Source organism: Peromyscus eremicus, chromosome 16_21 (assembly GCF_949786415.1).
Source record: "Peromyscus eremicus chromosome 16_21, PerEre_H2_v1, whole genome shotgun sequence".
Classification (NCBI taxonomy): domain Eukaryota; kingdom Metazoa; phylum Chordata; class Mammalia; order Rodentia; family Cricetidae; genus Peromyscus; species Peromyscus eremicus.
The window spans coordinates 18,279,671-18,305,798 of record NC_081432.1 but is presented as its reverse complement, the minus strand read 5'-3'; the positions used below and the strand labels follow the sequence as shown (position 1 = coordinate 18,305,798).

The following is a 26,128-nucleotide window of genomic DNA, read 5'->3' as shown; positions in this document are numbered from 1 at the left end:
GACAAGGAGAGCTTGCTTAGTGGCCATGTTGCAGAGAGAGGAAGACGGAAGAGTCCACTCACTTGGACTCCCATGAACAAAATGGTGGCCGAGAGGCAAATATGACTCCGCTCAACACTCCACTCCGGGTGAGGAACGGAGTCACCTACCTGTTGGATTAAATCTCTGGAAGATGAGAGGACCAACTCTCATGTCATGCTTCTGAGTACATGATTGGGAAACGGGGCCTTAGAAATCATAATCTCATCCTTTACCCCTTTACAGTCATTTTCTAAAAAAGGAACTGCCTTTTTTTTATTAATTTTAAATTCATTTTACCATGTTCATGATGTGGAATTGGGTGTTCCGGGAAGTTTCAGGGGAGGTGACATCACTAGGTCTTTGCCCTAAAAACAGGTTAGTTCTACATTTGATGGCCGACTCAAGTTCTAGTCCTGCCTCTTTAAGATCCAGTTCGGATTCTAGGTCCCACGGGAAGACTTCTCATCATGGATGTAAAGGCTCTCTTCCTTCTCTGCTGCCTCTTTGCACTTCTATCTATTACATCTCTGATTTCTGAAGTCTTCACTGTCTACGTCTTTTCCCCGGCCCATGAGTCAGACCTCTTGAGAGGTTAGACTAACCCAGGAGTCACTGAGGCTTTAATGATCCAACAGTGGCTACTGGAGGCTGCTACCCAGTAAGGACCAGAGCCTGTGCCTGGGTTCCAGGAAGCCCGTGGTTTGTTAGCAATCTCAGCCAATCAATGTACCAGTGTATCAAAGCCACCTGAATCTGGGGCCATGGTTGGAAGCAACACTTGTCCAATGAGACCAGGAAAGGGTTACTCTTCTAATTTTCCAACCTGTTCCCTTCTGTGACTTTGGTAAAATCTACTAACAGTGAGTTATTAGGAAAAAAGGAGTTCAAAAGACACATACAATACAAGCCCTGATTTTTCTTTCTTTCCTTCTTTCTCTTTTTACAATTACATTCAGGAGACATAAAATTACTCTGGTCCAATCCAAAGCGAGTTCACATAGCTTATCCACAGCCACCCGGCTTCACTAAGCTGTTTTATGGGCTGGTAACAAATAGTTCACAGATGGGTCACACTAGAGCAGCAATGTTGGAGGAGGGACCTGGGGCCCTCAGCTATAAAATTCTGGGGTCTCGATTGTGACTTTCTCAACTGTGTATTTATTAGCTTGAAGGATATCAAGGATACATGGACTCTTGTATGAGATAAAACAGAGCTAGAACTCACCCTGACTTATGATTAGCTGAGCTTTTTTTTTTTTTTTTTTAAGAGCCTGAAAGATCTGGGGTCTGATTCTAAGCACAGTGTTTATCTTACTTGGAGCACAAAGCGCCCCCTCCCACCCTCCTCATCACCCTCCAACAAGCTAGGCAGACCCTCCAGTCTGTCTGTCCCTCAGTTTCTGCCCCTGCATCTGGGTTGGGTGTGGCTCACCCTCAGCTACTCTCAGCAGAAAGCAGTTTGAGCCACGTGGTGTGACAGTCTTGACCAAGGAACTCTTCCGGGAAAGCAGAAGGTTAGAATTGGAAATTGGGCATTATGCATGCAAGACGATGAAGAAGAATAGCTCATTTCCCTCACAAACAAATACATTTGCTTATGATTTTGATTTTCTAAATACTCAGAAAAGCCCATCACAAAGCACTTTAGCCTTGATGCTCCTTTTAAAATCCCTAATAACAACTTCATGTGTTCCACACAAACAGACCACGTAATTTATTCAAGAAAATTAAAACCAGTAATCTAGTATTTTGTGTAAAGATTCCCCCCCTCAACTTGTGCTTCAAAAACATTTAAAAAAAAAAGAAAAGAAAATTTGCATATGGAAACAAAGCCTTTAAAATGAATTACTATTCCAGAAAAATCAAGCCATGAAAAGTCCACAGAAGTAGTCATTTTTTTGTTTGTTTTTGTTCCTTAACTGGTTAAAAAAAAACAAAGCAATTCAGGGCATCTTCAAGGCTGGACAAGAAAGAAAATGTGGTACTCAGAAGAGCCCTTTGCCCAGGAGAACACAGACATTGCCTTGGCGTCATCTACAGTAACTTAATCTATAAATCTCAGCAAGAAATGTTGAAAGCAGCCACATTTCACAAGCTTTGCTGAGTCGGAGGCATCTACATAGCAACAGCCTCGAGATGGGAAAACACGGAGGCTTTTTATATTGGTAATCATCTGTAACATGAGCAATTAAGTACAGTACTAATGGACTATGGCCAGAAGCCTGGTACTAATATTAAAAACTGACAGAGATGAATAGGTTTAGAAGCAAAACCAGGCTGACAAAGACATTTTTATGAAGTGCTTGGACCTATTTGATTTAAAGCAATCAGAGACAAGTTTGGACGAGTAGGGGCCCACAGCGACAGCGAGGCCTTCGCAGCCATTGTACAGACTCTGCCTGTGCCTTAAATAAAAACACCCATTGATTCATTTCCACAGCCCGCACTTTTATTATTGCACTCATTAATAAACCCAAAGTGCCCAACTAATAATATACAAGTAACATTTAATGAGGAACTGGTTGGGTTTTTTTTTTTTTTTCTTGTAGTAAAACAAAAACATTTACTGGAATCATGAACCACAGTGCATAAAAAATACATCAGTCGATAATGTGACATAGATCACTTGTTCCTCTATCATTTTCTAGAAAAGCAAAATGGGAGGGAGGGAAGTAGGGAAGCCACAGCTCCCTATGTTGGAAGGCAAAGATTAAGAAACCATGGGGAAGGGGCTGTGGAGCAAGCTGTTCAGCAAGCGTAGGGACCTGAGTTTGAAACCCAGTGCTCACATAAAACCCAGGAGTAGCAGAGCACCAATGACCTCAACACTACGGGTCAGCGACAGTCAGATCCTTGGAACTGGCTGGCTTGCCAGCTGGGCCAGATTGGTGAAAAGACCCTGTCTCTAAGAATAAGGTAGGGGCCAGTGAGACGGCTCAGCAGGCAAAGACACAACTTGCCATCAACCGATGATGACCTAAGTTCAAATCCCAATAGTTGTCCTCTGACCTCTACACACAGACTGTGATATAGACAGACAGACAGACAGACAGACAGACACACACACACACACACACACACACACACACACACACACACACACACGGAGAGAAATGAGAGGAAGGGGCAGAAGTAGTGGAGGAACGGTCCCAGTGGTTCTGACTCAGCTCGGGAAGGCTTTAGAAATTTGCCACGAAGTTCTGACCCCCCTCAACTTCCCAAGCTTCCCTGGAAATGGTGGTTCTTCACCAGAGCAGCCAGCCGTTTTCTCTGTGGCCATGCAGCCTGTGACTGACAAGAGCGGAGGATCGCGATCATACAGCTTCAGCAAGAGGCCAGCCCCTTCTGTGGTCAGAGCCCCTGAACTGATCTTAGTGTCCTCTGTCCTTCTCTGGAGAAGCAGTTAAAGAGCAGACATACAAAGCAGCATGTCCCAGCCTCTTCCACAGACTGTGGCCCTGGGGATTATTGGTGATTCCTTAAAGGGCACTGTCCTGGTTTCCTTTCTACTGCTGTGATAAAACCGTGACCAAAAGCAACTTGGGGAGGAGAGAGTTTCTTTGCCTTGCACATTCAGATCATAGCCCATCATTGAGGGAGGCCAAGGCAGGAACTCAAGGCAGGAACTCGGAAGCAGGAACTGAAGCCGGGGCAAGGAGGAACGCACACATGCAGCTTACTGGCTTGCTCTGTGGAGCTTGCTTATTTAACTTTTTTCATACAGGAACTCTCGCCCATGGGTGAGTCCCCCTGTGGCCTGGGCCCTCCACATCGGTCAATCAAGAAAATGCCCCACAGATCTGCCCATAGACAATCCAGAGAAGTCAGTTCCCAACAGAGAACTCTTCTTTCCAGAAAACTAGCTGTGTCAAGTCGTCAAAAACCAACCAGCGTAACCATGACTGGTTTAAGAGAGTGGGTAGTGATGTATGCCTAGTCTGCATTAGAAGCAACATCTTCGAATATTGTGAGCTAACTATTAATAATCACTAATTGTCCACGACATTCTTTGTGACCGATCACAGGTCCACAGCAGTCCAGACAGCAAAAACCTATGACTGAAGAAAGGCCAAGAGCTTGCACTCAGTGCAGAACAGGCGCGCACTACATCCTGGGCTGCAGGCCCTGCATGCTCCTGCTGGTGTGGCCAGACGCAGGTCAGAACTTTCTGTGGTAGGGCTCACCCTGACAACAACACCACAAGCTTTCGTTCTAGACTCTCCTTCCTTTCAACAGTCCCAGAAGCCCTTGGACATGGACAGTGAGTTTTGAGGTCCCCAGAGCTCTTCCCTGAAGTCAAAGAGTAGCAGTGGTGTTTGGATGGCTCCCTCTAACTCCAACTCTTCCAAGCACATGCCTGAAACTTGTGGGTAGAGCCAGCCCAACCTCTCTCTGGTCCCATCCCAGGGAACATGTGGGGTTTCGTCAATGCTTTTATACCAATACTTGAGGCCATCCCCCCGCCACTGCTGAGGCCATCCCCCACTGCTGAGGCCATCCCCCACTGCTGAAGACATCCCCCACAACAAATTCTTGGTGCTGAAAACTTAAGGTGGCTTTCAATCTACCACTGCACCCTAACTCAAACACTGACCAAAGACGTTCTAGAATTGGAAGAATATATAATGCCTCTCGAAAAAGGTAATCCAATGGGAGATCAAATCTTTGCAGAATGTCTAGACTGATCCTACAAATTCAGAATGAAAAGAAATTTCAAACACGTTTCATAGTGGGTTGTAGTTGCTGGGGCTTGCCAAATTGACAGTTTACATCGTCTGGAAATCTTCTACTCTTAGAAATGGTAAATCAATAAATGAAGTACATCGCTTTCAGAATTAACATTCACCTCTGTGGCTACTTCTACTGACAAAACCTCTTGAGTAAAACACACACACACACACACACACACACACACACACACACACACACACGCACAGCGGTTGGAGACACAGCTTAGCAATTAAGAGCACCAGTTGCTCTTCCAGAGGACCTGGGTTCAGTGCCCAGCACCCACATGGTAACTTTTAACTGTAACTCCTGTTCCAGGGGATCCATCTCTATCTTCTGGTCTCTGCAGGCTCCTCCACACATGTTAAGAGGCAAAATTCCCACGAGCATCATTAAAGAAAAATGAAACACACACACACACACAACTCACTCCTTCTCTCCCTTCCAATTCTTATCTACTTTTGACCATGTGACGCACTATAAAATTCACTTAATTATGGTGCTCATTTTTCAAGAAGGTAAGCTATGTGACTCTTTTCGGCAATTTATTTGTCATTGGGTCCTTTTAAGATTAATGGTTCAGGCGCTGGGAACTTTTGAAGCAGAGAAAAGTGTATTTTTATGTTTCTAACGCCATGATTTGATTAGAGGCTCCTAAACCAAAGATAAGTAGGTTATGGTAGCCTCCAGCACTGTGGGCAGAGCCCTCGCCTGGGGAGATATTGTACCGGGGATCAGCTGCCCAGTACAGTGGGTAACAAGAATGTGTGGGCTTTGGTGTTAAGAACTGAGAGGAATCACAGTCACATTTATATAAAAAACAGTGCTACCAAGAGCTGTAATTTGAACATCTATTATTGATGTTTAAGAATCCTTCTGGATTATAATAGGGCCAAAGCAATCTCTTGGGAATACTACGGGGAAAATTTTCATGAGGTACTAAACCCAACTCAATTTACTCCTATTATTCTAAAACAAGCATTCTAACATTTGTTAACTGGCTACTTAGTTATGTAAGATACGGATAAACACAGCCCTGGACTTCAAAGGAAACATGGTGAACACCTACTGTGTGAGGGGATTTATGAAGGATGCTGTATGTGATCCACAGTGGGTGTCATGGACATAGGGTAAAGATGGCTTGGTAATGGGCCGTGAGAAAAGCAATCAGCAAATTGAATATTAACACTTTGACTTTTTACCAGCATGTTAACCGCCCTGTTCCGCTAACTCGGTGTATCTTGACTTCAGTGTATGCAATAGATACGATTAAAACACATTCAAAATCTTCATCCGGCCTCTACATATGCATGGATGTATATGTGCGTGCTCACACAGACACAGACACAGACACAGACACAGACACAGACACACACACACACACTCCTCTCTAGTTGAACTCTCCGGCTCTGGATCTAAAGCCTGGGTGCTTCATGAGGTAGATACACTTTTTCTCACTCATGTCCTTTTGTCAGGGTATTTTATGACAGCCGCAGGAAAGGAAACTAAGAAAGAGCCATAGAGGAAGAACTCTGAGTTGACCTCTGGGTTTCACACCAACTATACACACGTGTGCACACTTCTTCACACACACAGATGTGTGCACACATTGCCTATCCCCTCCTCACTTCTATAGGGCAGTAGCAGCCGTAAGGAAGCTGGTACAACCTAAGCATTAAGTACGGGCTTAAAGGATGATGCAAACATCATTCAGGAATTTGCTGCCATTTCTCAGCAGTGTGGGCACACTGTCTTTATCACAAAGTATGCATACGCATAAGCATGCATGTGTGTGTATGCTCAAGCATGTGTGCCTGTGTGTGTTTGTGTGTGCTGGGGGGAAGACGGACAGAACAGGACAGACGGGATTGACGGGACATGACTCCTACCCACAGAGCCGTCCCTAGAGGCTCTGCTGTATTCTTTCTTGGTCATATTATCAGTATTTTTCCGAAACAGTCAGAGATTCTGAGAAAAACCAAACCATGCAGAATTGGGTTCGAAATTTCCTTAATAAAAGAAAGCATACCTTTAAGTGAAAAAAATTATAACAAAGTCATGGAAAAGAAAAACACACAGACATTATCTCAGGCAGTACTGTTGTGCTGAGGAATGTCTACTCCCCAGTGCTCCGTCACACATGAACCTCATGGTAACATTTCCCATCTTTGTTTTCCAGTAGGCAAAAGATCTCATGGTAAACGAGACTCCTGAGAACATCCCTAGCAATCCACACTTGCTGGGGGAAGGGCACTGCCAGACAGGTGGCCACAAGACAAAACCTAAGTAAAGGCACATCTAATTTTAGTCTGGGTAACCAGAGAACAGGCCATGTAAAGGAGAATGCCGGGGTGTTGGGGGCAGTTGGGGGAAGGTATTTTCTGTCTTTCCCAAAGGTCCTTTAGATTTCCTCTATCTTGTCTTTGTCCGGAGTCGTCTTCTAATTAACACAGTTTTGATTAAGCAAGGATTTTTTTTTTTTTTTTTTTTGCAGGGGACGGCCTCTTACCTTTCGTAGTGTCTGCGAGTACAAGTAGCCGCGCTGGTGCTCCCGGGGTTACCACCTAACTCGTCATAAATATGTTTCCATTGACGGCGGGCTGTTATCTGAAAAGATGGTAATGAGAGATTCAATCTAGCATCATGAGAGAGCCGGAGCACCAGGCTCATAGATAGGCAACATTCAGAAGAGAACGGACATCCCCAAACAGAGGCTCCAGTGAGTTTAAGGGGGGAAATAATGACTTTCAAACAAGATCTCTTACTTAACAGTAAAAAAAGGGGGGGCTTCTGACTTTGGTGCTGTTTGCTCTGCCAGCTTCATCTAAGGCACACCCACCCCCAGCTATTCATACGGCTGTCTGCTCCCAAGGTCCCAAACACACACCCTATCCCTTTGTGCTATGTGATACAGTACAAAATAAAGTCCCATTTCAACTGCACTGGATGCCAGTTCAGCAGCTTGAAAGGATCGCAGTAGACACTGACAGCCTGAAGCTGGTGGATGGAGGTGGGTGGCCAGCCACACTCCTTAGAGAAAATACTGTTTCACCAAACATGCTCATGTGTCTTCTGATTCTTTGAACCATATACAACGTGCTTCCAGCTTAAAAAAAACAAAAAATAAAACACTAATAAAATGACCACATAGATTAATAAAAGTGATCAGATCGGTAGAAGAATTTATAGCCATCTCCACTTCTGCCCACCACCAAAACAAAGCCTGAATCTGGAAGCATACCTATCAAATCTGTTTTTATTCACATGGAGCAGGAAAGTGGGATATTAATCGAATCTCACGGAAATGAACATATTCCGAAGTTGAAATGTCCACTGTGTACACTATTGAGTTGGGTGAGTAAAAACGACACAACAAGCAATATCCTGCCCCGTACGGCGTGGGCTTCTTCTATTTTTATTCTTAAATTTTACATTTGTACACAGATTAGGGTATTGCAAAATAACGGATGCACGATCTGGCTGTTGGTTGTTTGGGGAGGAAACGGCACGGCTTCCCTACCACACTAGGCACGCTTAGTGTTCCTTGGAAAGTAGGAGCGCAGGACAAGTTCCACAGTCTGTGTGGACATTCCTAACCAGGGTTTAGCGAAGAAGCTGCTGTTGGATGTGTAGAGAGGACAGGGTATGGGAAGGTGCCAGCGGGGTTTAATACAAACAGGGTAGAAGGCTTCCTTCTAAAAATACCGCTGTATGAAGGAAACATGAACCCTGGAGGAAATCTTCAGTCTACAACGTATGCTGTGCTATCAGTTCTAACCTATTTCTAAAATAGCAAAATGGCATCTTTGCCATTTTTTAATAAAAGAAATTCCCTTTCTCCTTAAAGTCCGTTATAGGCCCAAGTAAGGCCTCCAGACAATGTGAAGTCTTACACTATTCAGTTAGTGTCTCATGAAGTTGTCTTAGTCATTTGACTTCACCATACAGGGCCACCTATTACACACACCAGCAGGGAGAAAGATGTAAAGTCCTTATCTGTTTGGTTTAGAGTCCTTGGTTTAGAGTCCAGCTCCGCTCATGACACTCCAAACACAGTAATTGTTACACATATAATGGCAATCGCCATCCATTTGTAAACAGTACAGTCTTGGGCTGATCTATTCTTAGGCTATCAGTCCCCACCCTCACCACCAAAAAAAGGTACAGTCCCTTTTCTCAAAAGTGCCTGGGACCCAGGCCCTGATTTACACGAGGGGAGCGCACAGAGTGCACCTGGGACCCTAGTAACAGCCTGAATGTATTCCTGTCACAGCATCAGAAGCAGTTCCCACCCTGGTCACTGGCACAAACTGCGTTTTACAGTTGATGACCAACAGTGTGTGCTTCTATTGGCTCCTCCCGTATCTCAGGAGACAGGTGTTGGGGTCTCAAGCACAGGGAAAGGGACTGAGATTCGGGAAGGATGCACCGATTGTCTAAAGTTACCCAGCACAGGAGTAGTAAACCCAGATCCACACAGTTGCGTTCTGGTACCAAGTGTAAACTGTTTTACACACATGTGCATGCACACACACACACACACACACAGAGATATTTACTCACACAATTTTACACATACACACAGAGAAATATACTCACACAATCACACACACACACACACACACACACACAAATACATTTACTCACACAATTACATCTTTGTACTGTTATCAGAATGATCTGAGAAACAGCCCATGCTGGGGATGAAGGCTTTTCCTGAGGCCTCAGCCTCTGGGTTTGGGCCAGCAAGAATCCAAGGGTGACATTAACAGTGCTTTCTGATTTTCCATTCTCTTATGTTCTGAAGTTAAATGGTGCTCTCTGTCTTGACCCTTTGTCTTTCTTAAGACAGAACAGAGGGACTATGCTATTCTCACTACTGAGTCTTTTTTTTTCCCCCTTGGGTTGTATTTCTCTATTACTCCAAGGAACTCATTTAAGATGCTGGGGATTCGGGACATGGCCATCTACCTCCACTGCCTCCCATTATAGGACAGCATTTGATATAGAAAGTGATGGGAGGTGGAAATGGGGAGGAGAGCAGAGGGCAGATGAGATCAGGGGCGGATAAGGCTTTCAGGGTTCCTAACTTAATGGGCAGCCTGAGGCCAGACTACCGCAGAGGATAGTAAACTGAGCAGGCTACATCCCTGTGCAAGAAGCAATCTGGATACATGTGACAACCTTACTCTGAAGATGGCTGAGAATCACTTCTTTCTCCAGTGTAGGTACAACCTAAGGGATGCTGGAAAGGACACCACCACACCCATTCAATTCAGCAAAAATTTGTGGCTGTCACATATGGGTTTCTAAAGTGACCTTTAGAAACCCAGATGCCATCTTATGAATGTGTGGCCATTCGTCTGGGAAACCAGGGCTAATGAACAGAAAGGAAGCTATCCCTCCCTTCCTCGGTTTTATTGAGGAAACTATCCTGCTGTTTCAAGAATATTTGGGGAAGGAGTATGGAGACATAGGTCAGTCAGTAAAATACTTGCTCCTAAGCATGAGGACCCAAAGTCTTCCTCTAGGACGTCCAGGGAAAAAGCCACAGGAGGAAGTTCATTCTTGTAACTCCAGCACTGAGGAGGTAGAGATGGGTGGATCCGGGTGTAGGGGTGCTCACTGGCCAGCCAGTCTAACCTACTTGGTAATACCAAGGCCAGTGAGAAACAATGTCTCAAAAATAAAACAACCTCCACAAGAACTGCCCTCCCCCCCCAAAAAAGAAAAAAAAAAAAACAAAACGCAACAGTGACAAGCAGTCTGTCTCTGGACATGATATGGTCATTTCATTCATTCATGACCTCACACCAGCTCTGGTTCCTGCATAAGACCTATGCAGGATGAAGCCAACGAGCTCAGTCAACATTCCAGGAGATGCTTATTGGATTCAGTGAGTTACAAAACAAAATCCATTACCAACAAAACAAAGCAAACAAAAAACCAAAAGAATACACACACACACACACACACACACACACACACACAAAGACATGATGGGGGTGCCTGCAGGAAGTGGAAGTGGGGAGCTGGGGGTGGATACATCAAATATATTGTTTACATGCGTTAGATTGTGAAAGAGTAAATCAAAGATATTCTCATTGACAGAAAAGGTGGAAGGCATCTGAAGATTGACATCTAAATTGTTTTACACACATGTGCATGCACAGACACACACACACACAGATATTTACTCACATAATTACACACACACACACACAGAGAAATGTACCCACACAATCACACACACACACACACACACACACACACACACACACATTTTAGAATAGTCACGTTTTAAAGCACAAGTCCTTGGAACTCTTTCATTTCTGTACCTTTAGGTCAAAAGGATGAAATCAAGCTGGCATCTGGGGGTCTAGTGAAGAAGACAGAATCAGAAGCTTTTGTGGACTTGCCTTTTCCCAGTGGCTTAAGAATGGGAAGTCAGTACAAAGTCAAGGGAATCGCATGCATGCACGCAGCATTGCTCAGGCTGCCTGAGCTTTGTCTGGACACCTTGAGGGCAGGCTGTATTCAAGGAGGATGACTTTTTTTTTAATTCCTGGTAGTACTCCAGGAACTGAAGCCGCTCAAAATGACATGACATCATCTTTGGCCTGGACAATTCTGAAGTAAAGCCCAAGGTTTTGTATGTCCAGAATACTAGGCTTAGAGTCAGAGGATGTCTTCAAATTGATGTCAGAGCCAGAATCTGATGTCAGAGCCAGAATCAATCTGATGTCAAAGCATGATCCAGCAGGAAGACAAGCGACTTGTCATAGATGAAAACATCATAGCACTGCCTTGTTGGTGGGAAGAGATGGAGCTGGGGAGCACTCCTCTGCTGGCACTGCCTTTTGTTCTGGGGTAAGAGTCCCTCAACACCCATTGTGGTAATACTACTGTCTCTCAGAATACTGCTCTGGGCTTTCTGCCACGTGGTCAGTCATGGTGAGATCATCTTAACAAAGTTGACATGCTACCTCACATTTCAAATACTTCCCCAGTGGTAACTGTTTCCCCAGACACACAAGAAGGACCCTAGCTCAGGGGCAAAGCTCTATCCCTTTCTGCCTCTTCTGGGGAGCTCTATGTCTAACATATCTGGCAGGAAAATGTGGATAGAGGTCGGCAAAGAGCGAGCCATGACTAGCAACCAATCAAAACAAGCGAACCATTACTAGCAACCAATCAAAACACGCGAGCCATTACGAGCAACCATTCAAAACACTCGGGATGCACTGTTTCAGGGACTCAGATCTGTTAGATACATTTATGATCTCTAAACCTGAAAATCGAGAGACACTTCATAGATTTCCAGTAAGAAATCAGCAGAAGAAGCTGAGAGACCTGTGTAGTCGTCAGTCAACACTACAGACTTAAAATGAAACTTCTGTTCCACTTAAAAAGAAATTCAATTGGAGGATTGTGAAGAACTGAAATGAAATAATCTATAATGCAAAATTCAAACCAGAAGCTTTGGAATAGTTTGTAGCCACAGATGAAAACAAGCCAATGAAGATGGTCTTGTTCATTGAGATCCAGAGAGCTAGCTTTAGCCGGGCACACAGTAACACATCTACAAGTTTTACACTCAAAGTGTCCTGGTCCTGAGTATTTACATTATCTAGATTTTTTTAAACCTTTCTCCTGAATTCTTACATTTTTTTTTCTCTCAAGAACCAGACATGATCTCAGGTTGTAACTGGTTTGTTACTAGGAAACTTTAGTATTTGGACATGTATATAGGGTAATAACTTGGAGGAGCTAGGGATGTATCTCAGTGATATAGTATTTGCTGCATTCATGAGCCATCACTCAGGCAAACAAACAAACAAACAAACAAACAAGAAACTAGCTTGAAGACCAATTTCTAATCTTTGATATTTGAGTTTGATAGAGGACACAGTTGAAGCCAAATGCTACTGGGAACAATACTACACCTGGTATGGGCTGAAAGATGATGTCAACAAAAGCAAGGTCATTAGACAGATGCCCCCCTCCACCCCCATCACTCCTAATCTGAGGAAAATATTCTACACATATGAGAAACTTTCAGGAATGGAAGGCACAAGAGACAGCAATTTATAATTCTCTTTCCTCTTACCTACACTACTATGGAGGCATAGCTAACTGTGATGGGGGTTGCCAGCAAGCAAGCATATGAAGAATACCATGATGGGGATTGCCAGTAAGCCAGAATCTGAAGAATATGATGATGGGGATTTCCAGCAAGCCAGAATCTGAAGATACGATGGGGATTACCAGCAAGCTAGACGCTGAAGACCATCATGATGGCCTCACAAGACTCCTTGTACTAGGACCCCTGTGCCTTGGTTTCCTTGTTTACATAACTGGGGACCTGAACTGGAATGGTGCAAGGATCCTTTTCCATGCAAAGGTCAAGTCAGGAAAAGGATTAATCTGTCATAGTGCTATGATTTCCTTTACTCAAAATGGAAATGGCCCTAAGCTGCATTCAGATTTACAGGAACTTTTCCCCAGAATGAAAAGAAAATACTTATCAGAAACGCTGTGCTGTTCTTGAGCGAAGGGAAGACTAACATTCTAGAATGCTCTAGAGTGCCAAACTAAATCCTCCCTGAACTTCTAAGTTTCATCAGTAAAAATACTCTGGGGGTGGGAGTGGGAAATATATTGTGTAGCTAGGAGCGGCCAATGCTTAGCTGAAGGATGGTAGAGATAAAGTTAAGCGCCAACAGGGGCCAAAGGAAGCCAGAAGCAGGGAGCTAGGAAGAGAGGGAGGGATAGAAAGAGGGAGGGAGGGAGGAGGGAGAAAGGAAAAGAAAGAGGGAGGAAGGGAGGGAGGGAGGGAGAGAGGGAGGGATTTTCTTTAAAAATTCTGTTCATAAGTAGAGGGAGAGAAGATTCCAATCAAGTCCTCCATATTTCCTCCACAATATGCATCTCCCACACATGCTACTTGGACATAAGGATTGAGCTGAAGGCAGTTGAGACAAAATAGAAGAGTCCACACTCCTTACCCACTTGTCATTGGTACAGATTTCCCATGCAGAAGGTACTTTTCACAGTGCCAGAGAGAGAAGATGGGATGACATCTTTTATGCTCGCTCCCTTCCACAACCAACTCAACAGTCCCCAGACACAGCATCCAAGGCCCTTTCTCTCCTGGTGTCCTTTTCTTGCCTTCATCCATCCAGAATCCTCTTCTCAGCCCCTTGTCCCAGTCACTAGTCACTCTGAATTGCCTGAACTCTCCATACTGGAGTTTACTCTACCTCCATACTGAGATGTTCTCCCTAAGGAAAGCCATGTAGCTGGATCCAAACTATCACCTGCATCTCCAGATCATCTCAGGACACCGCGAATCCAACACACCTATCTGCAGAGCATCTCAGCACATCTGAGCCATGAAAGCTCCCTCTCTTGTTTCTGCAGGGAAAAGCTCTTTGTTTCTTGAGGGCAATGGTGTTTTGAATATTCATTCGTAATGTAATGACTGATGCCCTTGAATGTAAGTACTTTAAGGATCTGGATGGCTAGATTAGATCTTTCCTTTCTCTCAAGCTTTCTAATATATGTCTCCTATGCATATGGTAGCCAGTAAATAAATGCTCAGGTGATTTCCTGATTTACAGTCATTCATTCAAACATTCATTCAATAAAAGAATAAATTCTATTCATCCAGAAGTACTGCAAATGCCCCCAAATTTATCAGAAGTTTCTTCTGTATGTTCTACACCAACTTGGTGTCTTGTAAAGACACAGAAGATACGAAAACACAAAACACCAATTCTGTGAAATCTGCTCATGGCATGAAGCTCCAGAGTTTGAAAACGACATTTCATAATATTGAGCAAATATCATGTAACCAACCATGGTCACAGTTCATAAAAGTGCAGCCTCATATTCTTCATGTTGAAAGATCAGCTTACAAGACTAGCTGGAGAAGGTGACTCCTGAGCCTAGGAGACTTAAGTTTTCATCTTTTTGCACAGAGGAGAGCTATAATTAGCTCAAGATTTTGCAGAACCATGAGCTGTAACTGTGGCAAGGCGTCCAACTCCTAATCCTTCAGCAGATTTAGCCAAGAATATTTATTTTTGCACAGGCTACTTTTATAAAACACATCTTTCAAGTAAACTTGCATCTACAAAATGCATATTTTATTTGTGTTCACATGCTAGGTTTCTTTACAAACATATACACTCCCATACACTAAGCAGTGTATAATTCCACATACTCACATCAGACACTTAAAAAGTCAGAATTCCTAGCAGATATCTCTATGGTAAATACTGGATTATCTGACTCAAATAGCTCTTCTTGTGCTTTCCTGTGCCCAGACTCTGACATCGAACCATTCTATTAGTTTGAGAAACAATATGCATTCTACGGCAAGAACCACTGGTTTGGGAGTTTGGGGTAAAATAAATCTTATTTTCTTGACTTTGTGTCTGTTGCTGTCATTTTACTGCAGTACAGAGTTCTCTCAGATTACTTCTTGAGGGAAGAAAATAAATAATTTCCCACTCAATTGCCAAAGGAACCATACGACTTAATCTGATCATTGTGTGGGAGAGAAAACCTTCCCAGTGACGCCATCTTCCTATGTCAATTAATTTTATTACAGATGTCGTCTCTCTGTGCTACGTTAATGCAGATCTTTTTTTCCCCCTGTATTTCAAGATCTTAATCTCTCAGTTTGTCTCTCTAACATTTTATTGGCTCAGAAATACACGCTGTAAGAATCCACGGCCATCAAATTTTCCCGTGGGCTAAAAATAACCCATTCCTGTCAGTTAGAATTAGCTGATAAAGAACGTCAGAGCCTGTTCTGAATAAATTTGATAACTTCCTGTTTATGTAGCAGTGACCCTTGTCTAATAAAGCTTTTTTGCCCTAGAATGAGAGGAGGCTCTGCTGTATTCTATTCCTTAATGGCCAATCCTGATTACTTCTGAAAGCCTTTAATACATTTCCCATATTAGACATGAACAGATGTCAGGTAGGTTGCCAAGGGAGATTTCTTTTATGCAATCTTGGCTTGTTGTACAATAATAGCCCTTTCTCAACATGGGAAAAAATTACAGACCCAACTGATTTCCCTGACAGGGGAGAGTTACATATGTTTTCCACTTGTAGTTTCTACGACAAGTTTACAGTTTTGCCAAACCTGGAACTAATTGGGACCATTTCCAAAACTGGCCCAATAAACCCCCCAAAGTGTAAGAGCCATTGGGACAGGCAGCCAATGACAGCTTGCTTTTGAGTTTCCTCCATTTTGGCCAAGGACAGGGGGGCAGGGGTAGAGGGGTGTCAGATGGTGAAATTATTTCATTTAAGTTGCTTAAACACTTACTGTTTCATATCCTCCAAGTTTTTGAGCAGCTTGAAACATAGTCCAAAGGTTAACTGTTAGAGGGACAATAAGTATTTAGATAAGCATTGCATTAACACATTTCCAAGAAATGTCAATTCAAACATTTTGTTTTGTTTTTCAATGAGAAAGAGAAAGAAAAAAAAATATCAGCTGTACCCCAGAGACCTAAATTTCTAGGAAACAATTCACCCGAGGGGCACTTGACATTACAGGATCTACTACACTTAATACTTAAAAGTATTTCTTGAGAGATGGTTACAAGACCACAAAGACAGTTGAACTTTAAGGACAAACAGCATAATTTTGTTTGTACTATCATCCACAAAGGAAGAGAATACATTGGAAGGACTTTGGGGAATGTGTGGGAATTCAGAACCGGGTGAGTCTTGCTCAGTTCTCAGAAAGAAACCCTTGATGGTAATGCCTCCTTTAGATAAGATTTCTCTGGGATCAATCAACAGCCAGTTTTATACACGATTACCTTCTTAGACTGTTTGATAGCGAAGGTATATTAAAGGATCATGCTGTATTTTTGCCAACATGTGGCTGGCACGTAGGTCACGTGCCAAGGCATGAGTAATACAGTAAGGGAAGACGATCGTTCACAGAGAGACGGAGTCACCCACTGAGCTCCCTACTTGTGTGATGCTAAGGGAAAAACGTATCTTTTTTCTTAACAAATCCTGTGTGTAGAGTTTGCATGTGTATGCTGCCAAGCAGGGCTACTCAAATAGGATTGAGATATTTGGTTGTTCATTTTGTACCAGATACCTTGGAATCTGCAAATACTGGACTTCAAGTAATTCTTTGGTCAGGGGAATGAACAAAATGGGGATCGAACAGAGAACAGCTCTTGGACACAACATGTTTGTGAAGCCACACTGAACCTCGTACTGTTTCAAGGCTATCAAGAGCCCTGCTTCGGCCTTGGTCTCCTCGGAATTGTTGATAATGGGACAGAGCTCTTCACAGAACATTGATTTTACTTCTATTTCAAGCAGCCAGTTTTCAGACATTGTAATCATCTGTCGTTATATAAGTTTATAATGGCTGTGAGTGTTCTCTTGCAATCAGTGCCAATTGCTATTAGCTATGTAAATTGTTATGTAAAACATACAGGTTTGACGGTCTTCATCAGAATGACACATGGTTTTAATCTAGGGAGATGCATTTGGAGAAAACACTATTTCAAGCCAGAGGGGCTCATGGCTTTGTGCACCAGTAAATCCAGACAGAGCAAGATCCACACTTGGCTGTGAACTCGGGGGCAGGATCTGGATTTTCTTCTCTTTTTCAATGGAATTCTGCTCAAGCTATGTGTTTGCTCCCTTGTACACACAAAAGCACTTAGATGCATAGCTAGCTCAAAGTTGCTCCAAACTGTGACTTCCCTTCAAGTGGGTTGATTTCATGTTTGCTATGAACTCAGATTTTAAAACCAAACCAAAACAAAACAAAAAAAAAAACAAAAAACAAAAAAAAACAAAAAACAAAACAAAACAAAACAAAAATCACAAGTGTAAGACTAAGGGAATGTTTTTTTTCTTTGTGGCTGTTTTGTCCACTTTTAAACGTCTTCCTCTCAGAAGCTGTCTCTGAACAGGCAACATCTGGGCCTGATAAGGCTACATCATCATCATTATCTCATATGAAAGGAGTTACAGACACTCCAGATTGACAAAACAGAAAACTAGGAGCTTCCAACACGTCTATTTCCAGTCAGCATCCTCGGACTCCTGCCTATAAATATCCCTGCAATTGTCCCACAAGGCAACAATGAACCGGAAAGGGGCAGGGAGAAAATTCTTGGCTTGGACAATTTGTGGATCTACTATAAACAGAAAACACCCTGACTAGATTAGAGTTTCAACATAATCACTAGTCCAAAAGAAAAAAAAAAATTCTACTAACCCCCTCCCATCCCTTGCAAATTCAAAGAATCTGAGCAATTTCGATATTTCAGAAACAAAAACAAGTGTACTTACTCTGTTTGAAACCCAAGTAGGGAATTCGCTCTATGGGCGTTTTTCTTTCTTTCATGTATTTATAAAGTGCCACTAAGAAGGCTTGTTCGTCTGCCCTACATTCTTCTCCAATGGACAGCTTTGGCTTTTCTTCATTTGAGGCTTTTTTACAGTTGCTGTGGTTATTCTTCGGCTTGGTCAAGGCTGACCTGGCCTCGCCTTTCACCTGGAAGAAGAATAACAGTACATCAAATCAAGCCTAGCCTTGGAAGGCTTGTAAAGACATATTTAAGAGACAGCCAGGCAGGGGCACCGAAAGACAGCCTTGGGTAAGACTTGTCCTACATAATGGGGACGAAGTTCTGTAAAGGGCCATCTGGTAAACCTGGTGGGCTTTAGTGCCCTGTGGCCTTGAGGACAAGTACTCAAATCTAGAATGGGTGTGATCTGTAAATAAATGGTGGGACTGATTGTCAATAAAACTTTTTTGAGAACCAGGTCTCCAGAGGGCCAAAGTGGGCCTTGTTGTGCCAGTGTCTTTTGTATACTTTACAGTACATTTGTGTCAAAACCAGAAACAGTGCTGATGTCCCTTAGGATGATTGATTTCGCCTCTTGATACATTTTTTCTCCCCAAGGGGTGCCACTGTTAATGTCACTGATGAAACCTTGCTTTCATAATAATAACCTGGTACTGTATATATCACATAAAAAGAAAACGAGAGACACATTTAGTTCTTATCCTCTTTCTAGACACCTGGAAGAGCTCTCCAAGCTGGGATATACCAGCAAGGTCATTGTCCTGTGTTACCTGAGGGTGATGCCCGCACATAACCCGAGCAGTACACCTAAGAGCAGTCTTTAATGAGCACTTGGTGGTTTTTTCCATCAGCCGAGAATATGATAGGAAATGTTCTCTTGCCAGAAACGAGAGAGTGGCGGGCAGCTAAAACCCCAAGTAGAACAAGTGGAAAGTGCCCCACCCCCACCCCAACGAAGACACAAATGGAGGCGGATGCTCCCCGGTTCTTCCTTCCACACCACAGGCAGGCTTTGGAACTTGGCTAACCTAATGTTCCCTCCTCGTGGCCATGTTGTACAGCAGCCTTTGATGGTGGTTAAATATAACGCTAAGTTGCTGAGTTATTTTAATTGTAAAAGGGGGAAGTACAAAGGGTCAGACTTAGAGTTCAAATGCACCCATGGGGAATGTGTACATTCCAATATTCTTTACATCTCCTGGCTGACATCGAGGGCAAATGCCAGGGAACGTGGTGAATAAAAATGTCCCATAGATTCTACACTGTTCTGCTTCAGACTTCTTGGCCTCCGCAGACCCTTCTGAGCACTAAGCACATGAAAAGGGTTCTGTTTATTTATTAAAGGGGAACACATCCTCTCTAAGAGGGCTTTGTTATTGTTCATTCTCTCTAGTGAGCGCGCTGCTTTAATTTCTGTAGACTGGTCTCATAAAAATAAAATTTCCTGGGGCTACTGGAGAAGATTTTCATTTTTTAAGGGGCTGTGGAAATAGGATGAAAATATGTCTTTTTCCGTGTAGAATTTTGACAATATTCTCAAACTTTTGCACTTTGTGGCATAATGGGAAGACAGACATCTTGTGACTCTTTTTTTTTTTTTCCCCAAGACAGAGTTTCTCTGTGTAGCTTTGGTGCCTGTCCTGGAACTCACTCTGTAGACCAGGCTGGCCTTGAACTCACAGAGATCCACCTGACTCTGCCTCCCAAGTGCTGGGACTAAAGGTGTGCGCCACCACCGCCCGGCTCATCTTGTGACCTTTAATGCCATCATCAACTTCCATTGCCAAGTTTTAGGCTGGTGGGTCTAAATTTATGTACTTCATAATTTATTGGCCTCTGAAATCATAAAAACCACCCTAGTTTTTGTCTGTATTGTCTGTATTTGTTTACACTGGTGCCCAAGTGCTGTTGGATCTGTTGGATCTCTGACTGACATTATTTCATTCTCTCCCTGGGAGACATCTGATCTTGTTGATTAGTTAAGGTGAGTATGCTCGCCAGCAAGCCCCAGGGACCTGCTTGCTTCTCTCTGCCTCTCCAGCACTGGGGTTATAAGCACGTGCAACCACACCCAGCTTTGCTTTTTTTTTTCTTGCCCCCTCCCCACCCCACCCCCCCAAGCTGAGGACAGAACCCAGGGCCTTGCGCTTGCTAGGCAGGTGCTCTACCACTGAGCTAAATCCCCAACCCCAGCTTTGCTTTTTCTCTCTTTCTTTCTTTTTCTTTCTTTCTTTCCTTCTTTCTTCCTTCTCTTTTAATATTTGTGTTCTCTGGATTGAACTACGGTCTTCACGTTTGCAAGGAAAGCATTTTAAGCAACTGAGCTAAATGCTTGTTCACATGTCTCATGACGTAGGTTGTTATTGTCATAAAAATGGAGCCATTGAGGCCCAGGCAGAATGAGTAACATGTTTACATATGATAAACTTAGTAATGACATTAAGCTGGGTAGTCCAAACAAACTTTCAGTTGAAAAGCACATCTATATTTCCAGGCATTGCAACATCTACTGCTGAGAAATGTGATTTATCAAGTCACATACAAAACAAAACTAGGTGGTTTTCAAGTCACAGAAGCTTCTTTTCCTCCATTGTGCACCCAGCCAAAAAAAGAAAGAACCCTATACCTAAGCGGTGAGCTACACAACCTTGCTATGTTCCCATGGGCTGTGTCAGGCTCCACGGGAACTGCAAAAGGCAGCTGGTTAGACCCATTTTACAGGAGAAAAAACAGAAGCTCACCAAGGCTGGAGATCTTGGTGTACAACTACTGAGGTGTAAGTGCCCAAATTTGGAACTTAGTTCTGCCTGCCTCCAAGCTTCAATCTCACATACAGGGGAGTAGAGCTAAGAGCTGTGTGTAAAACAGTCTGGAGGCTTAACTTTGCAGTGATAACAGACGAATTATCTCTGCTATAAGGACAGGAGCACCCTGGGTAGGGAACTCGGAGGTTTGCAGACAGGTAGGCGCTTAATCGTGTGCTTGCATGTGTAGAGTAGAAATCCTAGAAATGGAAGAAAAGCACAGGGCTGAGGTGGCCCACCCTCCCTGCTCAGGACAAAGGCTCCAAGTGAGGCCACTCTGCCACCTGCTGAACTCCACCCTGCATTCCAGGGATTCCGCTAAGTGGATGGAGGATGTTCACCAAGATGATAACAATTAATTGGGTGGTGGCCTGCATCTCAGACTAGCTCAGTGCATGTTTCTCAGTGTGAGTGAGCTTTTTGTTTCCTGGTAAGACTCGGTCAAGTTATTGTCTACATGTTTTCCCCACATTTACTCAAAACATTCCCAGCAGTTTAATCTACCGGATTACTGTAATTCAACTGTTCAAATGCAAACAGTAGGTAGTCTTCATGCTGACCTTGAGAAAGTATGACCTTTAAAGCATGGCAGTTAGTGTCCTGACCTGAGGGCTACATACCTGTTGAGCTCACTAAGAGCTCTGGGGTTTTCAGAGTGATTGACAGCCTGCTAATTATAGAAGTGCCGTTTGATGTTCTCAATGAAGCTGTACACCTATTTGGTACTAACCACATTCTTCTACAGAACTGGGTTATCACTACTCTCTCAATCAGCAGGTGTGGCCAGCTGTGGTGAAACAGCAAGGAACAGCTACCCTCAGCTTCTTGGTAAAATGAGAGTGATAATCCTGATAGTTCTGAGGACCAGGTGAGATGAATAGCACAGAAACTAATGCATGCATCATATTGCAACCTGAAATGCCAAGGCTGTGATATAACGGAGGGACACACAGTGTAGCATACTTTGTCTTTCCATATTCCTTCCCATGGAAACCACCTGTTACATGTCTAGTCTCTAGAAAACGCTTAAAACACACACACACACACACACACACACACACACACACACACACACCACACACACACACACCAGCATTTACTTTCCATCACTGGAGGTCTTATCACTAAAGGTATAAGCCAGAAGACCTCTCTAGCATAGTTGATCAAGCCTTGGTCATGGATCTTATGTTGCAAATGGCCCCAGCAAGTGACAGGATCAGAGTTGATCTTAGTCACAGTGCCCTCCTAGAGCTGGGTGTCTTTCCTCCTCATGAGACACATGTCTTCAGAAAGCCACATAATTCTCTCTCCCGGGGGAAAAACAGTGTGTTCCAAAGATGCTGTTCTGTTCACACCTGAGAGAGTGAAACCTTTTGAAGGTGGCATCGTGGCCCCAGAAAAACCAGTACATCCATGCTGAAAGTTCTGCTGTGTGGAGCGGCAGGAGGCTGGTACTTATCCACAGTTAGAAATGGTCTGTCTGAGGCATCTTTGAAAATACACACAAGCAGTTCACCATCGTGTAAAATATCGGTTCAGGTTCCGGAAATAAGCAGATGGTCATAGACTTAGCACCTTTACTGCAATGTATCATGGCAAAAGACAACTTTAAGACCCAAATGCCTTTTCAAATGGCTCTCACGGTCTCAAGTATGGTTTGTTACTCTTGCAGGATTTTCCAGCCAGGTGTCAACAGATACACTCGCTACACTTGAAAATTAATTTTTCCCAGTTAGTGGTTTTCTCCAGGCGCATGTGAAGTATCCAAGGCAAGACTGTAATCCAAGACTCCAAGAGAAGCTAAGATCCTCCACCAGTGGTGACCATTTTCCAGGGCAGCACTAGTCGGGGGCGGGGTGAAGGAGAACCCAGGCTTGGCCCATCCCTTATTTATACAAAGAGAGCAAATCGGTGAGCATTTAACACAGTTCATGTGTTCAGCAGCCGTCTGTTTTTTCTGTTTTGTGAGTCCTCATATGAATTTTGTAATTCCCACACATTAGTAGTCATTCCAAATAACAAGGGTCATCAGCACTTCATCCTAGCGGTTTAGAAAATCCCGGAAGAAGAACAGCCTGGGTGCTGCATTCCCTGTTGAATGTTGACCATTATAAGATCTTGCTCCATCCATATTACCTTGCAGGACTCTCAGGCTTCATTTCAGAGAAACAATCGATTATGCTGCCATCATTCAAGGCCATAAACACCAAGACCCTGGTAGACAATTCCAGGGCTGAGATGCTCAGATCACAAGAAACTATCCTTCATGGTATTCATGTGTGTTCACGTGCAGAGGTTAAATGTGTAGGGGATAGACAATGTCGGAAAATGATAGGCTTGTATTTAGTCAGAAAAAAAAAATACACTTCTGTAGATTAGCTTAAAAAAAAAAAGTATAACAAACCCTTTGAAATCTTGGGAGCATGACAAAATCCTAACCAAAGAACCCTCAGAATGTTGTGGTAAGAGTCATACTTGAAGATAAGATTTATGGAATGTACAAGTCCACAGTTCACTTTGACACACTGGGAAGGGGGTAGAGGACACAGTACAATCCACAGCAGGCAGGCAATATGAAACGCAACCCATTCTTGCCTACGTCAGACCCTTCACCTGTGCTCAACATGCCCCCACACTTTGGGCTTTGAGCACTTGGATCTGGAAATGCTTCGCTAATTCCAATCTGATCTCTGAGTCTGATCTAGATGGATTCTTACTGTCTTTGGCCGAGAGACAACATGAAACACAAACACCCAAGAGCCAGAATGTGGAAATGTGACCCAAGCTCAAAAAGTCAAAAAGATAAGTCTAAACATATGAAGTGACACTTCACTAAATACCTCAGGTACTTCAAAGATTCCAAAGAATGCTCATTCAAAAGGGGCCAACAGGCCTCGCTAAAGGAGAGCTTTTCCTTCTGCATCCAGAAAGATCTTTAACACACATATTCACCTCTATGAGTGTATGCGTACATATAAATAGTTTTCCATGTATCTCTAAGTCACTCTAATATGAATTAGAGGTGACTTTGGGGGGAAAAAAAACCATGACCAGAAAGATTAATTCTAGCCACTTCTAATTTCCTCTCCAGTTAATCTCTGAAGCATATTTAGATGTGTACACTCAGGGACAGGATGGTTCGGCTGGTCTATTTTTGATACGAGCAGAGTAAACTATGTCATTGTGTCATCTAGTATGAAATCTCAGCCTCAGTGACGCGGGCGCTTAATCATGTCCTTTACCCAACAAGCCAAACCGGGAGGTGGGAAGTCATTCTGTTGACTAATCAAAATGCCTGCCTCCTACCAGATTCTCCCCACCCCTAGCCACTAGAGAAGTGTCCGGTCCAGAAGCTGCGAACACCAAAGGTTCAATTCGATTCTGAATCGAACACAGCCACTGAGACACCAGATATCGGAGAGGTCAAAGGGAGAAATCAAAAGAAACATCAGGGCAGGAGGAGTCTCAGCTGACGGATGACGACAACGGACCGTACCTTGTTGATGGCTTTACCATCACAGTTATTGTTGGGGTCCTTCGAGCCACTGAAGGAATCTCTTCTCTGGGGACATGTTTTCTTTTTGCGTGGTCTGCCTTTAAGATTTGGCGCTGAAAAGAAATGGAGAATAATTGTCATACGTTCTCAGTACAAGATAAGGAAGGTTACTGTAGGGGCTCTGCTCCGACAGCCAAGGGGCGTACATGTCAGCCACCAACTCTGACATGGATGCTGCTGTCTCCGAAGGGTGGAACCTTGGTAAATGCTAAGCTATCAACTTTCCCAAGTTGAATTAATATAAATAAAACGAGGATGACAAGGAAGACACATGTGTCCCCTCCTACCTTCCCCCATCTCTGTGCTCCACTCCCCCCACACCCCTGCATCCCACCCCCAGTGCACACTGTCAGAATACAAGCACCCCTGGCTAGACTTGGAGAGAGCTCCTTCTGTTTATTTGGTATCTTGTATTTTGAAATCCAAAACGATACGCCAGCCTGTGATGTCATCATAGTAAAGTGACATCTGAAAACATCACTCTTTCAGAAGAGTTTAGAGACAGCAGCTTTTTCTCAAATCGCCACGCCAGGGAGAGAGAGAGGGGCAGCTCTGATGAGGGGCACTCACAGCAACGAGCTACTATTACACGCATTTCCTAATCATATTGTGGCCAGCGTGTCTCAGATCTCAGCAAATCTGGCAAAGACATTGAATCAGTGTGTTCTCTTTTCCTCCTCAATATCTTTTTATGAAGATCTGGAGGGTTATTTAAAATAAATTCCAAAGCTTACACTGGGGTTAGCCTGACTCCTGTGGGGGTTGGTTTGTGTGTGCGTGTGTGTGCGTGTGCGTGCGCGTGTGTGTGTGTGTGTGTGTGTGTGTGTGTGTGTGTGTGTGTGTGATTAAAGCCATCATTACAAATGACGCAGGGTGATAATGAACTTGGGCTGTTAGTGGGGTGCCCTGACTGCCCCCACCAACTCTCACATTCAACTTCATCAGTCAGTCAAGTCCCGGGAATCTAAAACCAACCAACTCACTGAGCTGCCCATAAACCAACTCCAGACAAATGCCTTTCCCCAAAAAACAATCTCTCTGGAGCTCTCAAAGCACCCACATTTTCATTACTTTGAGGGACAGTTATGGAAAGAAATCATATCTGAACAGTAGGGAGCCTCTTAATTATTATTCATCTCACATATACACACGAACACACAGAGGCACGCGCGCGCGTTCACACACACACACATTCAGCCAGTGGCTTTTGGACGTTTTATGTTGGGCTCAATTTACATACATACTTCCTACTAATTTGTTTTTCTGCCGCGGATATGAGCTTTACTGTCAGCAAAACTCAGTTAAGGCAACTCTCTCTTTACCAAGTGGTGAGTGTGGGATAAGAAGCAGTTTCTGGAAGCTCAGGACCCCTTCCCAAACTAGTTCCCATCACCGTCTCCTTCCTTAAAACGTTGGTCTCAAAGTCCACCCCAGAAAACCTGCCTGGAATTATCAAATATAAAGTCACGAGCAAAAAAAAAAAACCAAGCAAAGAGAAAAAACAGACATTACCCATTCCAGTCGCCACACCATCTGCCTGATTGACGCCTGTGCCTAGGAAAGCTCCGGCAGGGGACTGCTCCCCAGCCTCATCCCTGGAAGGCTGGACTTGATGTGGATATCAGCTTTCCTAGCAGCGAGGAGGC

General features: G+C 43.6%; 1 protein-coding gene across 2 annotated transcripts in view; it reads right to left on the bottom strand.

Moving 5' to 3' along the window:
• Arid5b (AT-rich interaction domain 5B) overlaps nucleotides 1–26,128 on the bottom strand; it is a 174,596-nt gene that overhangs the window by 15,408 nt on the left and 133,060 nt on the right. Inside the window, exons 1-5 of one of the 2 annotated variants that reach the window (XM_059281751.1) lie at nucleotides 25,995–26,102; nucleotides 24,423–24,535; nucleotides 18,103–18,307; nucleotides 16,097–16,149; nucleotides 7,259–7,356 (exon numbers count right to left, since the gene is read on the bottom strand). In XM_059281751.1, the coding sequence (XP_059137734.1) occupies nucleotides 7,259–7,356; nucleotides 16,097–16,149; nucleotides 18,103–18,307; nucleotides 24,423–24,535; nucleotides 25,995–25,998 (473 nt within the window). In that variant the 5' untranslated portion in view covers nucleotides 25,999–26,102. Of the gene's footprint in view, nucleotides 1–7,258; nucleotides 7,357–16,096; nucleotides 16,150–18,102; nucleotides 18,308–24,422; nucleotides 24,536–25,994; nucleotides 26,103–26,128 lie in introns of those variants that run through there. The other variant, XM_059281750.1, reaches the window with a different exon arrangement.